Here is a 23,086-nt window from a genome sequence, read left to right as displayed (position 1 = left end):
CACATTTTGGCAAAGATCTGGATCATAAAATAGGGCAACTTTTATTTTTTGGTGGGTATTTTGGATTTAGCCGTTTTATTGCAAGGGCTCGTCTCTTCACATGCTAATGTTTTACGCGCTTTTCTGTGACCACTTGTACGTGTGCATTTGTGGTTTCACCATGAACTTGAAACTTGAGCAGCCACTGCACATCACATTTTGTGTCAATTTTTTGGGCAGCTAAATTTGGTGAGGACAAAAACAAATGCCAGGGTGGTGTGTCATGTTGCCATCACTCCACAGTTCAGGTTGTTTGCATCAAATGGTAAACGGTCTGTACTTATATAGGACCTTTTAAGACGTATTCAAAGTTAATTGAGGTTCAAAACTGCCCTGCAAGGTGCTCACCTGCCATCTGAGAGCAACTTGGGTTCAGTATCTTATGGCATGTGGGCAGGAGGAACCAGGGGTGAACCCTGATTGATGAATGAGACAAATTCACGGTACACAACCCTGAAAACGTAAAAGAAAACCCGACTGGTTTCATTCCTAACCTGACGCACTTTCTTAGGTCATGGTCAGTGATATTGTTTTAGCGGATGTACCTTTCCTCATCCAGTCTTTGACTGACTGAGCCGACACCCTGCCAGGACTCTGCCAGACCTCTACTACTCATTCTTCCTCGGTGGCCTTTTGGCTCTCAGCCTGATCTTTAGGAAGCGAAAAGCAACGACCTATTGCTTTGAGGTCAGGTGATGCACTTGACTGTCAGGGGATACCAGCAGCATGCTGGGTGGAAGTTTTATTGCAGAGAGATGACTCATCTTTCGCTTTGGCTTAATGTTTACCATCATTCTCCTGCCGCTTTTTTACTAAAATTGGAGAACAATACATCAAAAAGTAATGCTAATGCGTCGGTGTTTGCGCAACATGATTGTGAACACGCTAGTGTGGATGAAGGCCTTCGTCATAACCACAGAAATAAAACTCCCCCATGCTGATTTTGATGGTTTGGGCGGTAGGCCTCCCAAACTCGCTACTCAATCATGCTTTCACTCTTCAATCCAATTCTTCCAGTTATTCTCACTGCTTCTGAATATAACAGTTAAATTACTTTTGGCTAACGAAAACATATATCCAATCTACCTGGGAAAATAAAAACAACCAGAGCAGTAACAGGCAGCTGAGACTGAGAGTCACTGTCTTCCAGTGAGCAATTTCATGCAACTGGAAAAGATCACCCAGGGTTTTCACAACCTCAAAAACACTAGCCTGCCACAAAGTCCTTCCAAACGGCAAGATACATAACTGCAACGTAATATAGAATATAACAGCCAAACACCCCCAACTTCTTCTCTCCACATTTACTTCCTTCTTCGACCTGCGTCGGGCAGGTCACGCAACAACTTTTCACACATCGGCGAGTCGAAACGCTGACACGGTATCCTGACGGTGCAATACCGGGTTGACACTAAGTATGATGCTACAATGTAAAAAAGCAAATAATCATATTCCCTCTGTGTCAAACTATTGTTTAGAACTAATCAACTTGAAATATATGAACACAAACAACAAACTTCAGGCTAATTATGGATTCTCTCCCCTTTCATCTCCACCACCAGGACGTCTCTTTTTCTCTTTCCCTTCACACTCACTGAAGACATTTCATGGCTGAGTGTGGAATCTCGTGCTGCAGACGGTGTGAGGTTCACATACGACACACGTTATCTCGTCCCCCAGTGCTTCTTTGCCGCTGATAGGCGCTTTGACAGCGGTCTCAAAAAATGTATTAAGATCAATGCATAGCTTCGCTCTGCGACAGCTGTGATAAGGATAAATATTTCATGTTTTCTGGCACTGCGCGCTATGAACGTGCCTTTTTTGGCAAACAGAATTTGCAAGGAAAGTGAGTGAAGGGGAATCAGAGTTAAGGGAGGGGAGCGAATGAAAGATTGAGACAGGAAGTGAAGGAGAAATGCGATAAACAAAAGTGACAGTGAATGACAGAACAGGATGAAAATTTACGCCAATTTACATACAGAGCACGTGTGAATTTATACAACAAGTGACTTTATACCACGGATTTTAAAATTTCCTTCAAGTGCAAAAATTTTAATGGAGCAAAGCAGATTTCACACAACTTCTAATCTGTTACCCGCTGAGCCACATTATATCATATAAAAACGTGTTTTTACGTTACATAAAAGAATGCTGGACACGATAAACTCTGAGCACGCTGCTGGATATTGAGTGGTTTCCTGTAAAATAAGAAGATAATACTAAAACATAATTGATGACTTTCTCTATCATCAGCCCATCAGACCATCAGAACATTAGAACATCAGACCTCGGGGGTTTTAAGCACTTGGAGTGGATAATTGATGGGAGACAAGTATTCTACTTATTTGCTGATGAACTCCCTCAGGGACCATTAATAGGCTTGGAGTGGAACATTTTCTCAAATGGGTCTATTTCTGGTCAGTCTGACGTCTGAATACACTCACAAAAATCTTCAGCAGGAAAGTGAACAACAATTAAGAATGACAGAAGTTCATACATGATGAGTTTGTGATATCTATTCTCCCTGATTTGTTCTGAAATCAGATTTCAGTCAATCTGGCATTTAAAACAATTACAATGCACATGAAATGCTATAACTCCCTACCAGCACACACAATAATGACATAACTTTCCTCTTTATCTGGTGATTTGTTGTTGATTATCGTTGTCCTGTTTTCTACCAGCTTTAAAATAAAACAGAAGAACTAAACTTTATCTCCACAGGAACTAATGACCAGCTGCTTTGTGCTCTCCATAATCTGAACATTTAAGACACTTATTACACTTTGATAGGAGATTTGTTTCCTTTTATAAAATTGCAGCCGTTGGTTGATCTGACGGAAAAATTGTTTGCCAGTTGTTTGAGTTATTTTGTTGTTGTTGTTTGCCAAATGTTCATCGGTTTAAGCTTCGAATTTAAGGAGATTAGCTTCTTATCTTTGTCTTAGACAACAGTTGGTCGGTAAAAATAGATTTAAAGATACTTGCATGTAAAGTATATATATCACTAAGAAATAAATAGGTAATATTTGTTGGAAGTTTTACAGTACACATTGTTATTCACTGTTTTTCTATAATCCTGTTTAGTTTTTCAAATTTCTTTCTCTGCTCTGTTTGGCTGGGAGTAGCATCCACATTTCATCTCTCAGACTATTAGTGGAGGAAATGCAGGAATATTACGAAGTCAAGGCAGGATGAGATGGGAAAATAAAAAGCAATACTAACCTCTGGCATCGAAGAACTCCTCATCTGAGCTGTCAACTGATTCCTGCGCGATATTCTGCAGACACCAATGAGTGCCGCTGTGTTTTCGTGAGGAACCTGTAGATCAGGAGAAAAAAAAGAGAAAACCCAACTTTAGACTGTGAGAACGACAGATGGGGTCGTGCCATTAATCCCAGAAGTCAAGGACAACTCATGCGTATTCATATCTTTTCCCTTTGACAACATGGTTGAATGCTATAAAGATTCAGATACAAAAGCAACCGTGAGGCCCCTTTAGTGGAGATAGACGGCCATTCAAGTGTCACAGCAGGCAAAAAGACCCAAATGGACTAAAGTTTGAGCGATGTCACAGCACACAAGTGTGTCAGCATGGAAGCCAGGCAGTGTTATTTATGACCTTTTCGTTACAAGAGGAGGGATGAGGAGGGATTTAGAGCCCTTCCCATTTGTTCAGTCGTCACTCAAGTACCAAATATAAGATGACTGCAAACACATGAGAACAAGGATTTCCTAATAAAACTTCTCTCTTCTCAAAAATTCTCTGAGACAGAGTTAGTCGATTCTATTGAAGACCCAATCAATAAACTCAACAAAAGAATGTACTTTACTTTGAAACAAAACTAATTACAACTTGCAGGCCCTTGTTTCAAGTTCACCACAGCAGAACTGGGCCAAAGTTCAAATGCTGTTCATTTAAAGTTATTTAATCTTTGCCTGATGCCATCTTCCTCTTTGGGACAGTGATTTGATAAGCCTTGAGGCATTCGTCTCATCCCAGCACGACTGCACTCGGATGATGGAGCTGTAATGAAACACGTTTCCCTCCTAACCTAAGGGTCAAATCTAGTAGCATCACTTTCCTTTCACCGACAGGTCCAACACATCCTTCCTGACATTGCAGCAAAGACGTAATGTGACTGGGAGTCATGCTACATGTACAGTGATTCTTTAAATGTTTCATTAAAAAGGCATAAGACCAAGATAAATGGTAAAAATTGCAACACTGTACCTATTTCCAAATAAATAATGGCAACACTCAAAATTTGCTAAACGAGCTGAGCTGGAATAATTAGATTTCACGACATTTTCCTAGTTGCAAGCGATACAAGACAGAGCACAGGCTTTCAAAACAAACTGCATAATACAGAGACATATTTTCAAATTACAACGCATTAGTGTGCCTTTAACTATTTACTCTGTGCTGGGATATTGAAACGTTTTCAACCATAATGCATTAATTGCATTTGTATTATTCTCACACAACATTGTTCCATCTCAGTCCATTTCTAAGGTGGAGGAAAAACAAGCAGAAACACTATAAAAAGCCTGAGAATAATTTTATGTTACCGCCAGGAGACTGTAAGGAAACTGTGATATCCTCCCCCTATTAAGGCTGCAACATTGTTAATATGTCATTTAAGAGACATTTTCAGCATCTAAGTAAATGTTTTCTAAATATTTTGATCCACACTAGGAATTTTATCCAACCCATGAGCTGGTTTCTGGTTGCATTGACAATTATAACTATCCTCAGAATGACCCAGCAGTCTTGGCTTTCTGAAAAGGACAAATCTTGACATCCTGGGCACAAACAGTCAACCCACATGCCCGTCAGCAAATCATTCTCCGGGAGCGGCAGGATCCCAGAACCACAACAGAGCCTTCAAGCCAGTCATCCAGATCTGTACTGGAAGATGAATGAGGAGGCTCAAGGAGGGATTAGTTCAATCTTTGAGTGAGCATTTATTTTGCATCAACATTCAGAGCAGCAGCAGCAGCAGCAGCACAGCCCTCCCTATACATACAGGCCGAATACAGGCCTCGAGGTCCTGAGTAATAATTTGTTTCAGCTACGGTCGGTCGGGCGGCTCAACAGATACATACCAAGACAATATTACTAAACTATATCATTCTCCGTTCACGGAAAGAAAAAAAAAAAAAGCAATTACTGCACTAAACATCAACATGATTACTATTTTCAGAAAAACATTTCTCTCTTACATGAAGGAAATATGTGTCCTCCCACCTGAAAAAGACATGTATAGATACATCTGAATTCAGCAGTGCTTAGAGTGCTATCAACAACAGACAGCTGGCGTGCCTGCCTGTGGGATTTCCCCAACATCTCATTTATGTTTCATGCTTTGGGACAGACGTTAATACACACAGCGCAAAATACAGGATGAGGCGGATGAGAATCTCTGGTCTTCCCCTCTCGCCGCGGTTAAGTATCTGACAGAGGGCTTGACATGGAAAATAATACGGGCCAGTAATTTTATTAATATTTATGTTAGCGAGTGTATCAGTTGTTATCAGGAAATCATTCAGTATTACAATCTGAATTTTTACAGTGACTAGAAGTTATGAGGAGATGACTGATGTTTATAACATAAATGCATCTAATCAATTGGACAACCATATTAATTGCTAGAGTAACAAGACTAATTGAAAGCAAAATATGAACAAGCTTATGATTTTAAATGTGGGCTTTTAATATGAAACAGACACAGGAAGTCACAGCACCTAATACTTTTAACATAACCTGGAACCAAATAATGTAGTATGACTGGTGATGTAACTGGTTACTAGTATTGCATGAAATACTGCTGGCCTTGTAAAAAAAAGATGAGCTGCAGCAGTAAGTAGTGAGCTAGGTCATATTTAACACTCTGAACTGAAAGGTTTAAACAAAAACCTATAGGCTTGTGTGATTGCAAATTTCTGCCTCTGTCACTCGTCACTCTCCTCTGTGCACTCTAATTTGCTGTCTAAGTATGTGAAGGAGCCATCCTCACGAGGCACACGGATAGGCGGATAAGCGGAGGTGTTCATGTGTGCCACGATGGTGAAAGCTCCCGAGGGCGCAGAGAGCACATGCGGAGAGTGATGAGGAGCTGACGGGTTGAACAGCGGCCCAGCAAAGGAAAGGGACTCGTATGAATAAAAACAAAAACGACAACGTACGATCAAGCTATGCCGAGTCACCTGCCGCCCAAAACAACTGCCAGCTCTCTATCATGGGATTAGATTTCTTGAGTGCACTTGATACACTGTCAGTCACTTTATGAGACTCCGAGTGTTCCTAAAGTGCTGGGTTTTTTTTTATTGAAGAGATCTACTGCAGGAACAGACCGTTCCACTGTGTAGTCTGTGGATGTTACAGCGTTCACTTTAGTCCTGGAGCTGTGCATGCACTTTGGATGTCTCATACAGTTTAGGAAATCTAACCAATTTCTAAGGTGACTGAAGCCTCGCACTGATGTGCCTGTCACCACGCACTGCCTTCCCCACTGGGTAATGGAAATGATTGCTGTAGCTCCCAGCAGAGCCCTTTCTGTACACTATATCCCAACAGGCTTTGAGTGAATGCTTGAATGAACCACAGATTATGATCAAGCAAACAGCCAGCGTGCAAATCTGAGCATGATGCCCGTGGAAACCAAGATTGGTAGGTATTGGGCAGCAATATTTTTCATGAGACGGTTTCCTTTACTTTCTCATTGCTAGCCAGTAACTGCAAGTTGGCATTTTGATTCGGGTTGCTGAGAAGTCCAGGAGGGTGAGAGAGTCCCCGCTCCTATGTATCTCACTTCTTATGAGAAAAAGGATTATGGTTGTTTCACTAAGTAGAATATTGGAAATCAGTATTGCTGTAACTGGATTGTTGTCCCAAGCCCCAAAGGTGTTTAATAATTAACCACAACACTAAAAATTTAACTTGTCTCATAAAATTCGAAGTCAATACATTTTCTCAAAGGTTATCTCAATGTTGTTAGCTAAATTCACTCCTTCTTATTAGTTTTCTGGCGGTCTATCTGAAAATAATTTTGTCAGTATCTAGAAAATAAGCCTCAAAAAGATGTGCTTTTGGCGGCGTGTCTGTTTGATTGACAGGCCTGTGGTGCGTCAGATTACAGCTATCAGTGGGCGGGACTTAGTATCGCTGGGTTTCCAAACAGATCAAGTCAGATCCACCGCTCGCTCCCCCTGAGCTTGTCCAAATATGTTCACTTCCTGCTCCAAACTAGCAAGATGGTGCCGGCCAAAAGTCTGAGCTCCAACCTTCATAACAGGCGTTCACAAACCAACGGGTGACGTCACTGTTAGGTGGCGCGTCCTCACAAATCACAGCGAACAACAGACTTTGGCTGGCTTAAGGCACATTTGTTAATTTCTATACGCACTTACATATAACTACACGTAAAGACCAACCGTTTCCCCTTAAAATTACATTCCTATACAACTAAATTGCAACAACAAATGTTTTCTAACAGAGACATAGTTGTGCCTTTACGCTTCAAGCCCAATAACACTCTAAGGCGAAAGCTTTCCCACCCTAAGGACAAATTCCTCAGGCAAAAGTGGAGCAATGTAGTGTTCAATGCAACAGAAATGCTCAGACTTGTTCATTGGGGAAACAAAGCAACCGCTTCAGAAGTGCATAGCACGACAGAGTAGAGCCAAATCCTCAGGACAGGACTCAGCAGTCCGCCTTCATTTGGAGGACAAGGGACACTTATTTGAGGACAGTATTGTACTAATTTCGGCCAGGAAGAACCGTTGGTTTGAAAGAAACCTTCTATGTGAAACTAGAACGACCATTAAAAAGAAGAGGTGGTCTACAACACCACTTATCAGCCACAAACAATGCACTCTTCAGATCCCTTCCCAGGAAGCTAACAACCATTCACTCCATGACTCGGGAACCCTGAGAGCTCACATGATGGATGGGCGGGTCAGAGACCAAAGAACCATTCACACCGCGACCAGTCTGACTCAAATGGCTCACAGGATAGCCAGGTGTGTCTCATATCACATGCGACTTCAACGCGATTCTGAAGGTTTTAACAACCCAACACGAGGCTGAAACCTGGGGCTTCCCTCAAGTCCGTTAGAAGAAGAAACATTTTGGATGAGAGGTGGAGCATCCTCAATAACCTCAAGTAAGTCCAGTTGCCCTTAGATAACACGTACATAGTTGGGACTGGATTATGTTTTCTATCAACATTATGAGGAAACATCGTGATTTCACGATTGGTTTCTGTAAATGGGCAAATGCGTTGATACTTAAATGTTATATCATGTTATGTCAACTTTTTATTGTAATGGTAAGGAACTGACAGTACTTGGCTAAGGTTAATGAAAGACTGTAGTCTGGTTCGATACAGAAAAGTCCACAACTACTTCAGCTAAAGTATATTTTTTTGACATTTAATATAAATACTAATGTTTCCCTAACCTTAAGTATTTTTTAAACCCTGGTGTGAAAGTTGTGCGCCTTGTTCACTCCTCCTCCACACAAACCACATCCTGCCAACTCCCATGCAGTTCATAAATGTGTCGCTTCATTCGTTTCCCCTTAATAAAATCCAGCCACCAGATTATATTACATAACTGGAAACACGGTTGCAAAGACAAATACAAGCACACAAGCATGTTTTGAAAATGTCTCAATTTCTCTGAGACTCAATTCTCAGTTTGTATATTGTGCCATGGAAGTATTTTGTGATACATTAGTAGATCAATCAAGAGTTTAAAAAAAGTATTAGCATAATATTGTGGCGTTGTATAGGAATAAACAGTTTATAAACAACTGTCACACTGAAAAAACAATAAAAAGGCAATCTCTAGTTCATCGGTTACTCTGATCAAATTGCCTTTGTCTGCAAGATTAAAGGATAACAAACCAAAGCAGCTTGTCCTTTGAAATTGAACAGTCAACTTATGGAAACTAACAAGAAGAGAGGAGCTCAGCACTTCACTGGACTGTGTTCAAAGGGAACCTAGTATCTAAAAAGCTTTACTACAGAGCAGGAACACAGCAACGCAAGGTGGCTTGTGATTCATCCCGTCCTTCTTTCATCTCTTTCTTTCCAGTATCCCCTTGCAACTGCGTCTTCACAGAAGCCGGCAGCGGGCTGAAACGGTGCCCTGACAGCATCTATTACTGGAGCCGCTCCATTGCAACCACCCGTCATCCCCCCCCCCCCCCCCCCACCCAATCATCATCATACAAGTATGATTATCTAGCTTTGCTACACATATGTTGTGGCAGTCCTGCATGTGTGAAGAGGTCATACTGATATTTAAAAATCGGTTACGCCTTCTTCTTTCTATCTGACCGGCAGTGGAGCGGCAATTTAAAGTGGAACTGTGTAAAATTGGGTTATTTGTTAGGCATGAGACGAGTACTCGGCTGAAACGAGTATCCGGTACGGATGATATACTTTTGATGAGCACGAGTATCATCTAAGTAAATGTGACAATACTTGTGTTGATGAAGGCTTCTGACAGACACCAGTTGTGTGCACACACGGGGGCCAGCTGCACACAGAGCCCCGGTTCCTCGCTCTCTGTTGCAGTTCGAGACTCACTGACCATGCTGTCGGTGGAAAAGAAGCTGGTGACGGAGATGACAGACTTTACCCGGAGAGTCATTGAGAAGTTTGCAGGCTCGAAGGAGAGAAGTAGCGCTACTGGCTAGTGTTGAGGTAACATTAGTGTGTCTTAGTTTTTTTTTGGCTTAACTGAAGTCTGGCTTCAGGGGCACACAAAAAACTAAGCAACTAATTTCATGCTCTAAGTGAGCCGTCATTCACCGGCATGCTGTGCTGGCACTTCCACGTTTTGGTGTACTGTGACCTTTTTAAGCACACTAACACTTCTCAGAAGCTACCAGGAACTTTATTTTCTCCCCTCTCACCTGCCTGCTTGTTTTTTGGGTTTTTTTTTTAATCTTTCAGCGGCTCATATGGTTTACATTAATCTTCCAATAATGTTCTTTTGTCTCTAAAGGGACACGAAGAGAACTCACAGAGTCAAACAACAATACAGCAAGGCTTCCCGAGTGAAATCCCCCCCCCACCGAAAGACTAAATGAAGGCTGGGAGCAGTAGGCTAACGTTAGCACCACTGCAGGAAGCAAAGAGCCTGCTGATGTAACGTCAGCATGAGCTAAAACAACTGCAGCTACAATTCAGTTTAACCCCAGAAGATACTGCTGTATAGCAAATTAACAAAAGGTTTAACTTGTGTTCAACTAAGTATGAAAACATCTTTTATCCTGCATGACTCACATGTATGATTTTCAGATTGGGAGTCAATCTCTCGCTGACTCAGGCTATTCCATTTAAACAAACTGTATAATTGATTAATCTACAGGGTATTTTTCATCGATTGTCCGTGAGGCCTTCACATGCATGGCTGTAATATACAGCCAATCTTTCTGCTTAAAAGAAGCTGTTGAAGACACAGTACAATTATACATTCAGGATGGCAACCCTAGTAAAGAAATAAGAAATAGGTCAGGTGCAGCTCCTGAAAAGTTTATAATGAAACACATTCATCTTTCTGTCTTCCCTATCACATAAGTGCCCCAACATCTCTTCCAGAAATTATAGTTAGAAGACAACATCTACCCTCAGACAGCACAGCTGTTCCAGCTGTGGAGGGAAGGAGTGAGAAAAGTATCTCATGTAACCTCACCCTCCAACTTAAACTGAACTATTTGCTACATTGTTGAATATTATGAAATATCAAAAATAAAAGTAACAATAAAACATTGAATAAAGAAAAAAAAATGCAGGTAAAGTGCAGATTCAGAGGTTATTTGAAGGACAGCAAATTATTATTTTTTTGGAAATTCAGCTCTGTTATCCAAAGCTCGTTGAATGAGGTATAGATTTGAAATCGCCATTAATCGTACAAAGTATTTAATCTGTACATCATTAACTGCTACAGTTTCTGAAGGGAACGGTATAGATTTCTCATATAATCTGGGGTTATAGCATGCGCCTGACTGGAATTACAGCTGACTCGTCTTGCAGCAGAATACCTTTATTTCCACAAATCTTACAGGATGTATGCATGAGAATTTCCCTCAAAATCATACTTAGATCTCAAAGCGGCATAACAGGAGTGAAAAGTGTGGCAATTACTGAAACAAAGTGGATTTGAATCCTCTGGAGTGGAAATATCAAACTCGAGCTCTGCCTACAAAATTTACAACAGCACAGTGGTGTTACACTAAAAGGATCATCTGGTGGTATTCAGTGTCAACAAATAATTACTGCTTACTGAAACATCTCACTTTTCTACCCAAAATGGTCATGCTCTACAGGCTTTCCCATTTTAGAAGGGTTTTGTTCACACCTTAAGTGATCCATTGCAGTCACTGCTGGTTTCACACTAAAACTATAGCTGCAGAAAAGATGTCACATGGGAAAACAAGTATTTCTTATCCTGCATTATTCTAAAAGGCCCAACATGTGAAAATCCAATCCCAATCCTCTCTGGTGGTTATGAAAAACGTAGACAACTCACAGAGAAGAAGTTACATATAAGCATTAGAGCATTGTATCTGGACCCCCTTGAGAAACTGCAATAGGCAGCCACAGCCAGAAGAAGAGTCACTGTTCACAACATGAGCCAAGTATGCATTTGCATTCAATCCTCTGCAGTGCTTGGCTACATCACCTTTTAGAAGCAAGCCCTTTGTGGAGAATGTCCTTAAAAGAAAAAAAAAGTTGTTTGGTTACTTGCCGAAAATGATCTGGTGCTGATATTTTCCCAAATCTTTCGCCAATATCGATATAGGCCAAACATTTTCTACCTAACTGCAGATACCACAAAGTCTCTCTTGTAATGAACTTAAGATACAATATATCTTTTTATTGTTGTATTGTTCTGTGGTATGATGACGTTACTATGCTTAGTGCCCTGAAATGACTTGTGCAGTGATTTGGCATTATATGAATACAATTGAATTCAATCTTTTTGCCTCCTCTTACCGTGATGGCGGATGCATAAAATACAATGCTTTTCAAACTCCACACATTCAGCAAGGAGAATGGGAAAATTGCTTCCACTGAGGTTAAAAAAAAAAAACATGCTAAATAGATTTTTATGAAACCTTTTCTTTAAAAAAAAACAACAACAATAAAAAAAAAACCTGTAACATTTGTCCCAATTAAACCGGTTTAGAAGATGCTCTCCCTGTGACAATCATTGCAAATAGCAAAAAAAAAAAAAATCCACATTTCAGACATGTTGCATCCTTTTTGCTGATGACATCATGCTGTGCGCTCTCGCATCAGTAACCTGGCATCAAACATTTAGTCAGTAAAAGCATCTGCCTATTATATCAGAAATGTTCCCTTCAGGCTGATGCAGATTTTTTTTTTTTTTTTGCCCATGCAGGGTGTTTAAAAAACAAAAAACAAACAAAACAAAAAACACCCTGCATGGGCAAAAGCAGCAGAGTTGAGTTCATCACATGAAGTGTAAAAATAGCCAATAATCAGGCCATAATGTATCTTTAGAACAGTCCACCTTTACCAACTCAGTCCTCCTGCCATGAGGTTAATAAAGTGGAAGGGAGCTTCAAGAAGGGACTCTAAGTGCTGTGAATTTTGAAAATAATGAGGTAGCCTTCAGCATTGAGGATGGCCCTATAAGACGAATCTCTCTTCATCAGAGACCTAATCTGCTTTTGATCAGTTGCGACCCATCCTAAAGGAGTTTCTTCTCACCAGAGTTTTATCTCTCAGTGCCTTCGTTCGTCTCCAACCCAGATGTTCTGTCAGCCATAGTGTCAATCTCCTCATCTCATAATTAGCAGAATTTAATATTCAAGGAACTCTGCACAACTAACGGCACCCAAAAGAGCTACCGGGTGTGATTGGCAATGCAGAGAGGAAGGGCTGGAGAGCTCTTTGATGGTGCCAACAACTCCTGAGTGAATATTGGACAAGCCACAGCATCAGAGTGTGATATCTACAGTGTCAAGAGGAAATCCAATTATGTTTTTCCTCAGCACACGGAGAAAGGGGAGGAAATGAGGAGCGTCTCTCATTTCAACATGCATGCCACAGTAAAGATGAAAATCACATGGAGCTGACGAGATGTAATGCTGTACAGCAGGGGACTCCAACCGGTAGATCGCGATCTCCCCAACAGATCAAAGGAGCTCAGAGGGAAAAGGTTGGGGACCCCTGCTATACAGAAATCCACCGAAAAGGAAAAAAAGACTAACTCTGTCTGCTGAGTCATTTTATGTCCTGCCTCAGTGAACATCCCATCATAAACAGTCTGTCTGGCTCTCTGTGAGCTGGAAATAGCTATTTATAGTCTGCTCTCTAATTGAATTAAACCTCATTTATGCACACAGTTAAAATCAATCCCTACAGTCAGTGAGAGACATAGAGGACATTGATCGCTCCAAAAAAAGTTTTTAGTCGGTCACCTTCCTGGATGCCGTTTATCTCAACGGCACTTTTGCAGATCAGAACTTGCATGGACTGTTAATGGACTGCTACACTAAAACTGGGAGATAATTATCATTGCAAAGGCCTGTTCATCTGTGCAACATTGAGCACATATTGTATATGTATATTAGGTCCAGCGCTTTATGGTATTATGTTTATAAACTGGCTAAACAATCTTTTGCGAATGAAAAACAGACTATGGTCTGCTTGAGTCGTGTTTACCATTATTTACATTTTGTCCAGTTAGGAGCAGCAGAAACAAGCCATGAACACAACATTGACACTAGCAAATAATCACCTTTTAAGTTAATATGGCAAACTTGTTTGCAAAAGGTTGCTTACTCACAGATTCAACAGTTCAACATAAAATTGCAGCTGTTTATCCAATTTTTAGCTCCGCTTTTGGTCTCTACCATCTCCTGAGAAAAATATCCGTTTGTCAGCTGCTAAAAGTTTCACGATGTTCACCAGCTAGCAGTTACCTTTTCTTTTTGATGTTAGGCCGGTACCCTGGCTCCACCAGACTACTGCTCGCATCTTAAAATTTTATGTCTGTGATTGTAGTCTGGAAACCCTGTTGGCATCGAGGTTCAGTCAGCCTCTCTGAAGGGTGGCCCAATCAGCGACCGGTGGGGCTGGCTAATGGTAAGAGTCTTGGTGTATGCCGATTTGTTAAAGGCTGCACCAATATTTTCAAAATTAACCTGAGCTCTACCCCCAGTAGGATGTAACAACCGGAAATAATTCCCTGTACAGATTTATTAGAGTGATTGACAATTCAATGAGGCCCCTCTGACAGGGACTTCAATCACAGAGCAAATGGAAATTACCTGAAATCCAAAGTGGTATGAACTTACTTAAAACATGTGCTCCCAATAGAAGGACTCACTGTTTTAAAGTAAGTGCTTTTGCTAATAGTTAAGCATTAGAGCTGTGCAATTAAAAAGCCTGGAGTTGAAGAGTTAGAAATCTAAAGTACTTCACCAAAGACAAAATAGAAAACGTCTACCGTCTTCCCCGGGGTCACATCAAGACTGTGAAAACGACATGTGGACTGGTCCCGGACCCGGCTCAAGGTGAGCAGGTCCCCCCGTCACCTCCTGGTCTCCGACCTCGAGTAGCAGTGACCCAGCTGCTGTGTGCTTTATGAATATCTGCTCCCTGACACAAGCCCACTGTGCCTACCCATGATAAACAGCTATTAAATTCAAATTAACAGTGTTTTGTATGAAGAAATTAAATAACAGAGGTTTCAGAATTCAGGGAACACCGTGGTGCTGTTTGTTAAACAGGCTGTCTGGGACCGTTTGCTGTTACAACGACACTCCACACAACATATGAAGTATGTGACGTATCTTAAACTGAGAAATGAGTGGTGGGTTTGGGGAATCACTTACAGTGTCAAATTAAATCCTTTCTGCAGAAAATGTGTCCTTATGAAGAAACAACAGAAAGAGAAAGAGAGAGTGAAGCCTAAGGAAAGAGGGAGAGACTGTTCATCAGCATCCCTCAGTTCTATTTTTAGCTTGACGCTGAATCGCTGCAAAACAGCAGGTAGACTACCCATTAATTTTATTTGGACAGCAATTGAAAAAAGCCCTGCAGACTGATCCAGTTTCATCAACTATATGAGAAATACAAAATGCTCAGAGGCGCTATACCTCACGCTGAGGCCTGAAATGGTGAGTGAAGCCGAAGAGAGGGCAAACAGAAGGGATCAATTAGACGCCGGAAGTGTGTGTGTGTGTGTGTGTGTGTGTGTGGTGGTGGTGGTGGTGGGGGGGGAATACCTGCCTGCCGCCGAGCCGCAACTCACACAGTGGGGGGATGGGCGGCCTCAAAGATACAGAAACAGGTGTGTAACTGAAGAATTTATGCTTTGAAATCCCCAAACCAGCTGGTTGAAATGTGGATTAAAAGATGCTAAACCCTCAACTGTTATGTGGTGTTTTTCAGTAATTAATGAAAAGACTGGGATGTTTGCAGGGATATAATAAATATCAGAATAAAACACGACTTCAAAAGAGCAGCTGTATTTCAGAGGACCACCAGAGTCATGAGAATGACTGATCTGATTGGAAACCTGAAGATAGTACGTCCCGCCCACTGATAGCTGTAACCTGACTGCACCACAGGCCTGTCAATCAAACAGACACACCCCCAAAAACACAGCTTTTTGGAAGCTTGTTTTCTAATTAATGAGGGGATTATTTTCCACCAGAAAACTAATAAGAAGGAGTGACTTTAGTTAACAACACCAAGCTGGTATTGCAGCACACTTCCACATCTGCCTCATTTTTCAAACCTGGAAGTTACATCCACTTTTATATACAGTGGTATGACCCGAGTGGAAGAAGGTCATGTGATGGAGGTCATGTTACAAAGTACACAGAGTGATTCAATCCGCAAAGGGAGAGTGTTGGGGGAGGTTGGATAGAACAAACACCAAACTTTCAGCCAGATGACCAATGTTTGAGTCCATGTGACAACAACGTGGATTACTTTTTAAATAATGGAAAGTGCGTACATGATGCATGAATATTCCTTCAATTGTGAGTCACACCTGCATTATTTTTAAGACTGAAGCTTCACCCAGCAGAGCTTTCATATTTCCTAAATCCATACTATTCTGCTCAAATTATCATTCAGAATTTAGATGATTAAAACTGAGTCTCTCTTCCGTTTGGATAGACAGTCGGTGAATCTGGGCATGAGGCCTTGCGTCTGCCGAAGCTTGAAGTAGGGAGTGCAAACTGAAAAGCTTAGATCATAAACACCGGCTGTCTCACTTAAATGATGCAATATTGAGCATGTCCTTATTATCCTTGACTTTTATCTCAGGGTCTCTATACTAGATTATAAAGCAGATTTTGCTCTCAAGTCAGTCAAGGGAGAAAGTTTAAATGACAATTAAAAAGTGCAGATTCCCCTGAAGCGCTCCTTTAATTGAAAATGACGAAGATAAGAGCTACGTACATTTGTGAAAGTTATGATGTCGGTACTGGCTGTGAAGGCAGGACTTTGAAGAAGAATGCTTTTACAAGAAATTCTCTACTTCACAATATATTCTGAGAACTGCAGGTCAAGCAATATCCAATGAAAGCAGGTACGCTGCATGCTTGATATATGACTGTACTAACAATAACCCCACACAGCCTGCACACCACCCACCTGCCACCGGCTTGCTGGAGCGTCGCGGGGTTCACATGATGTTATGCAGCTCGGCTGAAGTAAATATGAGACCTCACAGTTTCCGTTCACGAGTGAATTTTAGGGTGAGGCTCAAAGCAATATAATTAAGATTAACTGGAGAAGACATGCAGCTGCAGCTGCTGTGATGAAAAGAAAAATTATGTTTCACGCATCCAAAGAAGCTAATTTGTCTTCTGAGACAGTCGACTGAAAATAGGATTATTTGCTTGATTTCTGGAGTACACAGACTCTCTCTGACCTCAGAGGCTGCACCTGACTGTTTTATCTACATTTTGATTTGCACAAAATCGGCCCACAAATAATGATGTGGGGAAATAAATTCTACTGTGACCCAAATATATCCTCGCCTCAGAATACAAATGAGAAGGATCTTTTTCTTGATTGCCTTTCATATGGCTTCATACTGAATCTGCTCATTACTCGTATTCAAAATTGTTGTGACATTTCCAAAAAAAATCTATTTACACTGCATCTCTAGAACATTGTTGAATTCTCAATGGGCAGTATGTTTTTCTTTTAAAGAGGGTCAAAGTTGATGGAGCAGAGATATGATATTTTTATTATTCCAATTGACGTGATTTTTTTTTTTTTGCAGCCTTTCTGATTTCAAGCAGGTCCCTCAGGAGCCACAAAAGGCTTTGTATATATAATTTTCCCTCTAGACTTGTAAAAAGAAATTGGTGGAGTTTCCCCTTAGGAATATTCTGCCCGTTAACTTCGGGAAAGGTGCAGCCTTAAAAACACAGTGTCTTTAGTTGTAATAATTTACTCAATTAAAGAAGTAGCTGCAATGACGTACGGAAACTAGCAAGCAGTGTTGCAGCAAGTTCTTCCTGAATTTAAATGGTTAATGCGACTCCTGATCTCAGCCTGACACTTTGTTTGAATCAGCTTGTTGACTATATTTGTGTTATCTTAGAGATGCTCCCTCTTTGAATGTCACTGCGCAATCGTATCTAGCGGGGATGTTACTTTAAATCTGAGGGAGTACAATTTCAAAGCCCAGACCACACGGACTAAAATCCACCCTCTCCTGTGACATTTTTTTGGCCTCCACTCAGAGTATTAATGAGCTGATATTTTCATTGACACCTGCAGGAAAATTCTCCGTCCACTCTGGCTCTGTGGAAAAGGACAGAGCACTAAGCCTGAAGCTGCATGGAGATTCAGCGGCTTGCTCAAAGGCTCTTCAACAGGGCACACAACGCCACCACGCTGCAGCTGCTCTAATGTTGTACACCCACTTCATATTCTGTGACACTAACTCAATCAGGGAAATCTCATCGACAAAAACAGGAGAAATGGGACTTTTAGCATAAAAGAAAACTGCTGGAAAGAGAGCGTCTCCTTTAACACTGAAAGACCACACTTCAAACAGGTGGCATGTCTGAGTAGCACAAGAATTGCTGCAGAAATATCACAGCTTCTGTAGGTATCTGCTGCTGCTGCCTTGAATTTATTTCACATTCTACATATTCAATTTAACAATCAAATGAGCAGCATGAAAGGCCACTGCTATTATTAGAAATTCACACAACTCCTCAATCCTTTTCAATTCTTTTGGGTTTACTTTGTCCTGCCTCCTCCATTTTTATGATTTATTGTTTATATTTAGAGCAGCAAAGATTACAATGTGCACTGGTGTAAGTGTTTTTTTTTCACTTGCATAATTGCACCCTGAATTTCAATTGCTGTGACTAAAAATAGTGCCCCCCCCCCCTCACCACACACACACACACACACACACCTCCCACAGAGGCTAGTGTTTAGACAGGGTCACACATAGAGTGGGTAATAGGTGTGACAGCAGAGGCAGGTGACCATAAGGTTTGTCGTGGGTCACGAACACCTCACCTGATTTGCTCGGACAGTCTTTTTCATGTTTGACCCTGCAACGTCACACAATCTGACACAGACTTGTTGGAACACATGCACAGGACACACACAGGACAGACGGGCTCTCTGACGGACTGACCGACACGAGGACAGACAGGCGGGACTGTCCACCGGACCGGACTGTTGGACACGCACGGGTCCGTTTTGACCGTCGCACATTCCTACGGATTGCCTCCATTCATGCAGCACGCGCCGATGCGCGCCAACATCCAACAGCGAGAGAGACCCCGGTGTCATTCTACCTGTCGGCAGGAGACCATGAATGCGGTGTGCGGCTGCGTCCCCTTACCTTTAACTCTCGTCTCTTTTGACATAGTGTCCTCTCCCGTGCGTCTCCGTCTCTGCAGCCACTTAGAAAAAAGCCGTCACGTTGTTCTGCGCGGCTGCGTTTCGTCGGAGAGTTAATGAACAGCAGCTCTTCCTCTGTCCCTCTCCTGACTGCCGCCGTACCTAGACGACAGTGGCAGACTGAATCAGGGACAAGCAGGCACCGGGGGGCTTCAGCTGCCTTCTGGGTCTCCTCTCAATGTGGAGGGGGTAAAAAAAATTTAAAAAAAAAACGAAAAATTTACAAAAATCGGGAGAATCCGCAGCTGTGCTCTCATTCACCTGTGCCAAGTCCCTCGGAGCATCGAACCGCCCCTGCCGCAGACATAGCTACTTTATGTGTTGTATCTGTGCAGACTTGGCTCACATGTCATGCCCACCCACCCAGCTCTCCTCTCCGCCACCAACATCAGCCGGAGTTGCTCCAAACAAGCTCCGCTCCGCAGCTCGACTGCCTCCAGCGGTGCGCGCACGTCCGCGGCTGCGGCTGCTGAAGGGCGTCCGTCCTCTGACTTAAACACTCAGGAGGAAGTACCCTGGGATCAGATAAAAAAAGAAAAAAAGAAGCTGCTCCATTTTCTGCCTCATGCATCGAAAAAAAAAACAGCAACAAAATAGGCTGGGATGTGTGTTGTCATTGGCACGTCTCATTTATTTAGTCGTTTAAATCAGTTTCATTGGATGCACGGAATCATTTACAGAAATTGCACTCATAAGAGGAGGTGTTATAGGTGCAGTTGACCTATTAGAGGATGAGGTATAAGGATGAAGAGCAGGGCAAAGAAGGGACCGAAATATCACAGGAATTACACAGAAGTCCTTCTGATCTGTCACACACTGTTATATATTTGATTTGGTTGTTGAGGGTGTGGCTGCTTACTTGTATGGAGAAGGTGAGAAAGACAGAAAGAGAAAGAAATGACACTGCAACAGGATGGAGGGGTGAAAGCCACCACCTCTGATCTACTATCCATCGCTGAAGCAGCGGGGCAGTGACACCAGCAGAAGAGAGAATCTTTTGGGGCTTTGACAAGAAGTGTCTGAAAATAAAAACCCAGCCCATCAAAATAAAGCCCTCTTTTATTTTATTTTATTTCCGGGAATTAGAGAAATGAATCATATTCCCTCTGATTTGAATCCTTTAAATCCAGTTGTGAGATTGGGTTTAATCTGACAGATGCTTTACCTAATGGGTGCCTCTAATTCCTTCCTAAGATTATCTCAACTTGCACTGGCAATACTTGACCTGAATTGCTGTAAAATAGGTTCTCACTGTGGCTTATGGAACACATTACACCAGTGGGTGCAGAGTTCATGGTAACACCTGGTGTGTTGATGCCTCGTCTCCTCCGATCACACAAGAGATCACAGAGTCCCGTCAAGATGGTCTGTTCGTGGCGCCATTTGGCAGCCACGTGCACATAAAAGAATATTGATAGAGGAAAATGCCTTTGGCCGAACCATCACCCTGGAATCTGAGAGTCGGACACGCTACATTACTAAACTCTAATATACACCAGCAGTTTGTATTTATCATGGAAGCCAGTGACAATACACTTCTGATCCAGAAGACTGATCCCACCAAGGAAAACTAATAGGAAAAAGCCTTCAGGCCAGGAAGCAAGCAAGACAGATAGTGCTGATTACAGCAAATGCCTGCAGTGACTGAATGCAAGTGAAACAAAAAAAAGCAACTAAAGGCTAATTAAAATTGAGTGAATTTCTTTTGTAAGAAGGATTCTCTTCATGCCATCGAGGACACAACTGAAATAGCCCTGTTCTTCCCTACAGTGGAGGCTGATGTTTTCTGCCACTCTATAAGGAATAAGTTATTGGAAAAAGTCATTGTAAGAATTGCAGAAGTCTTGGCAGTGAAAATGAATTGTGACCATGACAAAGTATAGACAGACACTCGATGTAACGATGTCTACGAGGCTTTTGGAAAAAGAAGACAAGATGTGTTTCAGCCCAATGAGGCTTTCTGGGAGCAACAATAGAGGCACAAAACACAGTAGTTGCAGTCAGTGAATTTAGCACCCTAGGAGCAGATTTGTGGTAATTTCCTCTCTGAGAAAACGATTCTGCAACATTCAAGAGTGAAAAAAGCACAATTTACAACATAGCCGGGTCAATAAATGGTAAATAGTAAATGATCTGCATCTATATCGTGCTTTATCAACTTAGGGGTGTCAAAGCGCTTTACAGTTTCCTTCCCATTCAAATACACATTCACACACCAATTGGCAGCAGAGCTTCCATGCAAGCTCAGGAGCAACTTCAGTGTTTTGCCCAATGACACTTCAGCAAGGTCGGTGATCGAACCATCAACCCTATATTTAATAGGCAACCAGTTCTATCATCTGAACGACAACCGCTTCAATAGTACTAAATTGTAAATATATGATTACTTATTCTAAAGTATTCCTCGGCCTGTGTCACAGCAAACTTACAAAAGGCAAGATAGCAGTCTCGCTCATTTCCTTCACATTCAAGTACTGATGTAATAACTTTCACACAGCTACACACACACTATATCTCATCTTCTTAGTTTTCTAAGTCAAATAAAATACAGAGGACTAAAATTCATAAATTTCCCTTTGAAATGTAGCAGAGTACCAGTATAACAGATAAAAACCTTGATTGTCTGCCCTACCTTGATTAGTTTCAGCAGTCCCTCATTGTCCTTCTCTCACTAAGGTATTTGGTCTGTTTTCCTCCCCTCTTTGTTCGCTCGTCTTTTTCTGCCTCAATGCTATGTAGATATGACGCTCAAGAAGTACATGGCTGATTACTATAATCTGATCAATCAAAAACCGATCATAAACATCTGAGGTTTAGGTTAGTTATTTGTCTGATATTTACAGGCTCACTGTTCCATAAAGAAGTTGAGTTAATGGTGCATGTGGGGCGATAGAGGTGAAGCTGTTCCTCCTGTTGAAGCGATTTACCCTCTATGCCAGAGTCTATCCTCACCTGTACCTTATACAGTAATAAAAAAAAAAGTATGAAAAAAAGCTTTTGTTTCTGTAACTTCACTGTTTCCATTCTGCTGCAGACACACGTGTGTCTTGAGGTTGACAGGTAATCTTTTAGTTGACTCCCTGCTGGGATTTTGCTTCTTTACTTGTTTCAGACAATAACATCATAACCAACAGCTCGTTTTGAGATTCATTAACTAAACTATTAGAATGATGTCAATCTCCAATCTCAGCCGTTGTTTCGGTTCTCCCCTATGAAACTACTGTCCACTGGTGCTCCATAATGACTGCTTGATGAACTTTGAACGAGTGCATTTGCTGGTACCCATACATATAAATTGTAGCCTCATCTTATTTCCGATGAGTCACTATTGAAATATAATACCATCAAGCTTTGTGATTTTTCAATTCTATTTTATCTAATGTCGCACCAAATTTCAATACAAGTCATGTCAGGGTCCTTTACGTTGTAAAGTCAAGACTTCACAATATCATAGAGAGAAACTAAACAATTCTCATATGAGCAGGATTTGACTAGTGTGGTAGATTCAAATTCACTGCATGAATACATGGGTCTGGTGATTCTCTATTGAAGACCGTTTCCAGTTTTTGCATCCTAATGGGTGTAGGCTTCGGGTTAATTTTGAAACAATCAATTGGCATTGACCGTATGTTATCAGCCGAAGCTCTACCACTGCTACTATTGTAGGAACTACTTCATCGTCATTGATCAACCAGGCTTGCATTTGGTGACAGTAGGGACAAAAAAGCTAAATTTTGATAGGAGGAAGCCTTCTACAGAACCAGATTCAGAGGGCAACTGTCTCCTTTGTGCTGTCACCCTGCAGGCCTGGTTTGCCGGCAGCTCGGGACCTGCCAGGTGATGGAAAAAGTGTCCCCTTGTGGGACGGACGGACGTCCCATCTCAAGTCCCATCACCTACACCTCTTCCCCAATATTAAAACGTTTCATGATAACATAATTGCAGTTCTTTAAATAGCAGTTTTGACGTTCCCACTTTGATCAATACTCTTTATGAAAATGTAATATGATCGGTGCGTTATAAGAATTTGGTTGAATTGGTCCCCTCAAATTGTACTTCTTAAAAATGCACTCGAACTGCTGACTGTTTTAATGGAGTCT

At 41.6% G+C, this 23,086-nt stretch overlaps 1 protein-coding gene across 5 annotated transcripts in view; it reads right to left on the bottom strand.

Moving 5' to 3' along the window:
- pitpnm3 (PITPNM family member 3) overlaps window positions 1-19,496 on the bottom strand; it is an 87,272-nt gene extending 67,776 nt beyond the window's left edge. For 2 of the 5 annotated variants that reach the window (XM_069161370.1, XM_069161371.1), the window contains exons 1-2: window positions 18,928-19,496; window positions 3,265-3,360 (exon numbers count right to left, since the gene is read on the bottom strand). In XM_069161370.1, the coding sequence (XP_069017471.1) occupies window positions 3,265-3,360; window positions 18,928-18,952 (121 nt within the window). In that variant the 5' untranslated portion in view covers window positions 18,953-19,496. The remainder of the gene's footprint in view (window positions 1-3,264; window positions 3,361-18,927) is intronic. The other 3 variants (XM_069161367.1, XM_069161369.1, XM_069161368.1) reach the window with 2 other exon arrangements.
- Between the last annotated feature and the right edge of the window lie 3,590 nt (window positions 19,497-23,086).

This window comes from Embiotoca jacksoni, unplaced genomic scaffold (assembly GCF_022577435.1).
Source record: "Embiotoca jacksoni isolate LCO1_2020_lvr unplaced genomic scaffold, fEmbJac1.0.p SCAF_28, whole genome shotgun sequence".
Taxonomy (NCBI): domain Eukaryota; kingdom Metazoa; phylum Chordata; class Actinopteri; family Embiotocidae; genus Embiotoca; species Embiotoca jacksoni.
Note: the sequence above shows the minus strand (reverse complement) of the source record. Positions and strands in the feature narration are given on the sequence as shown.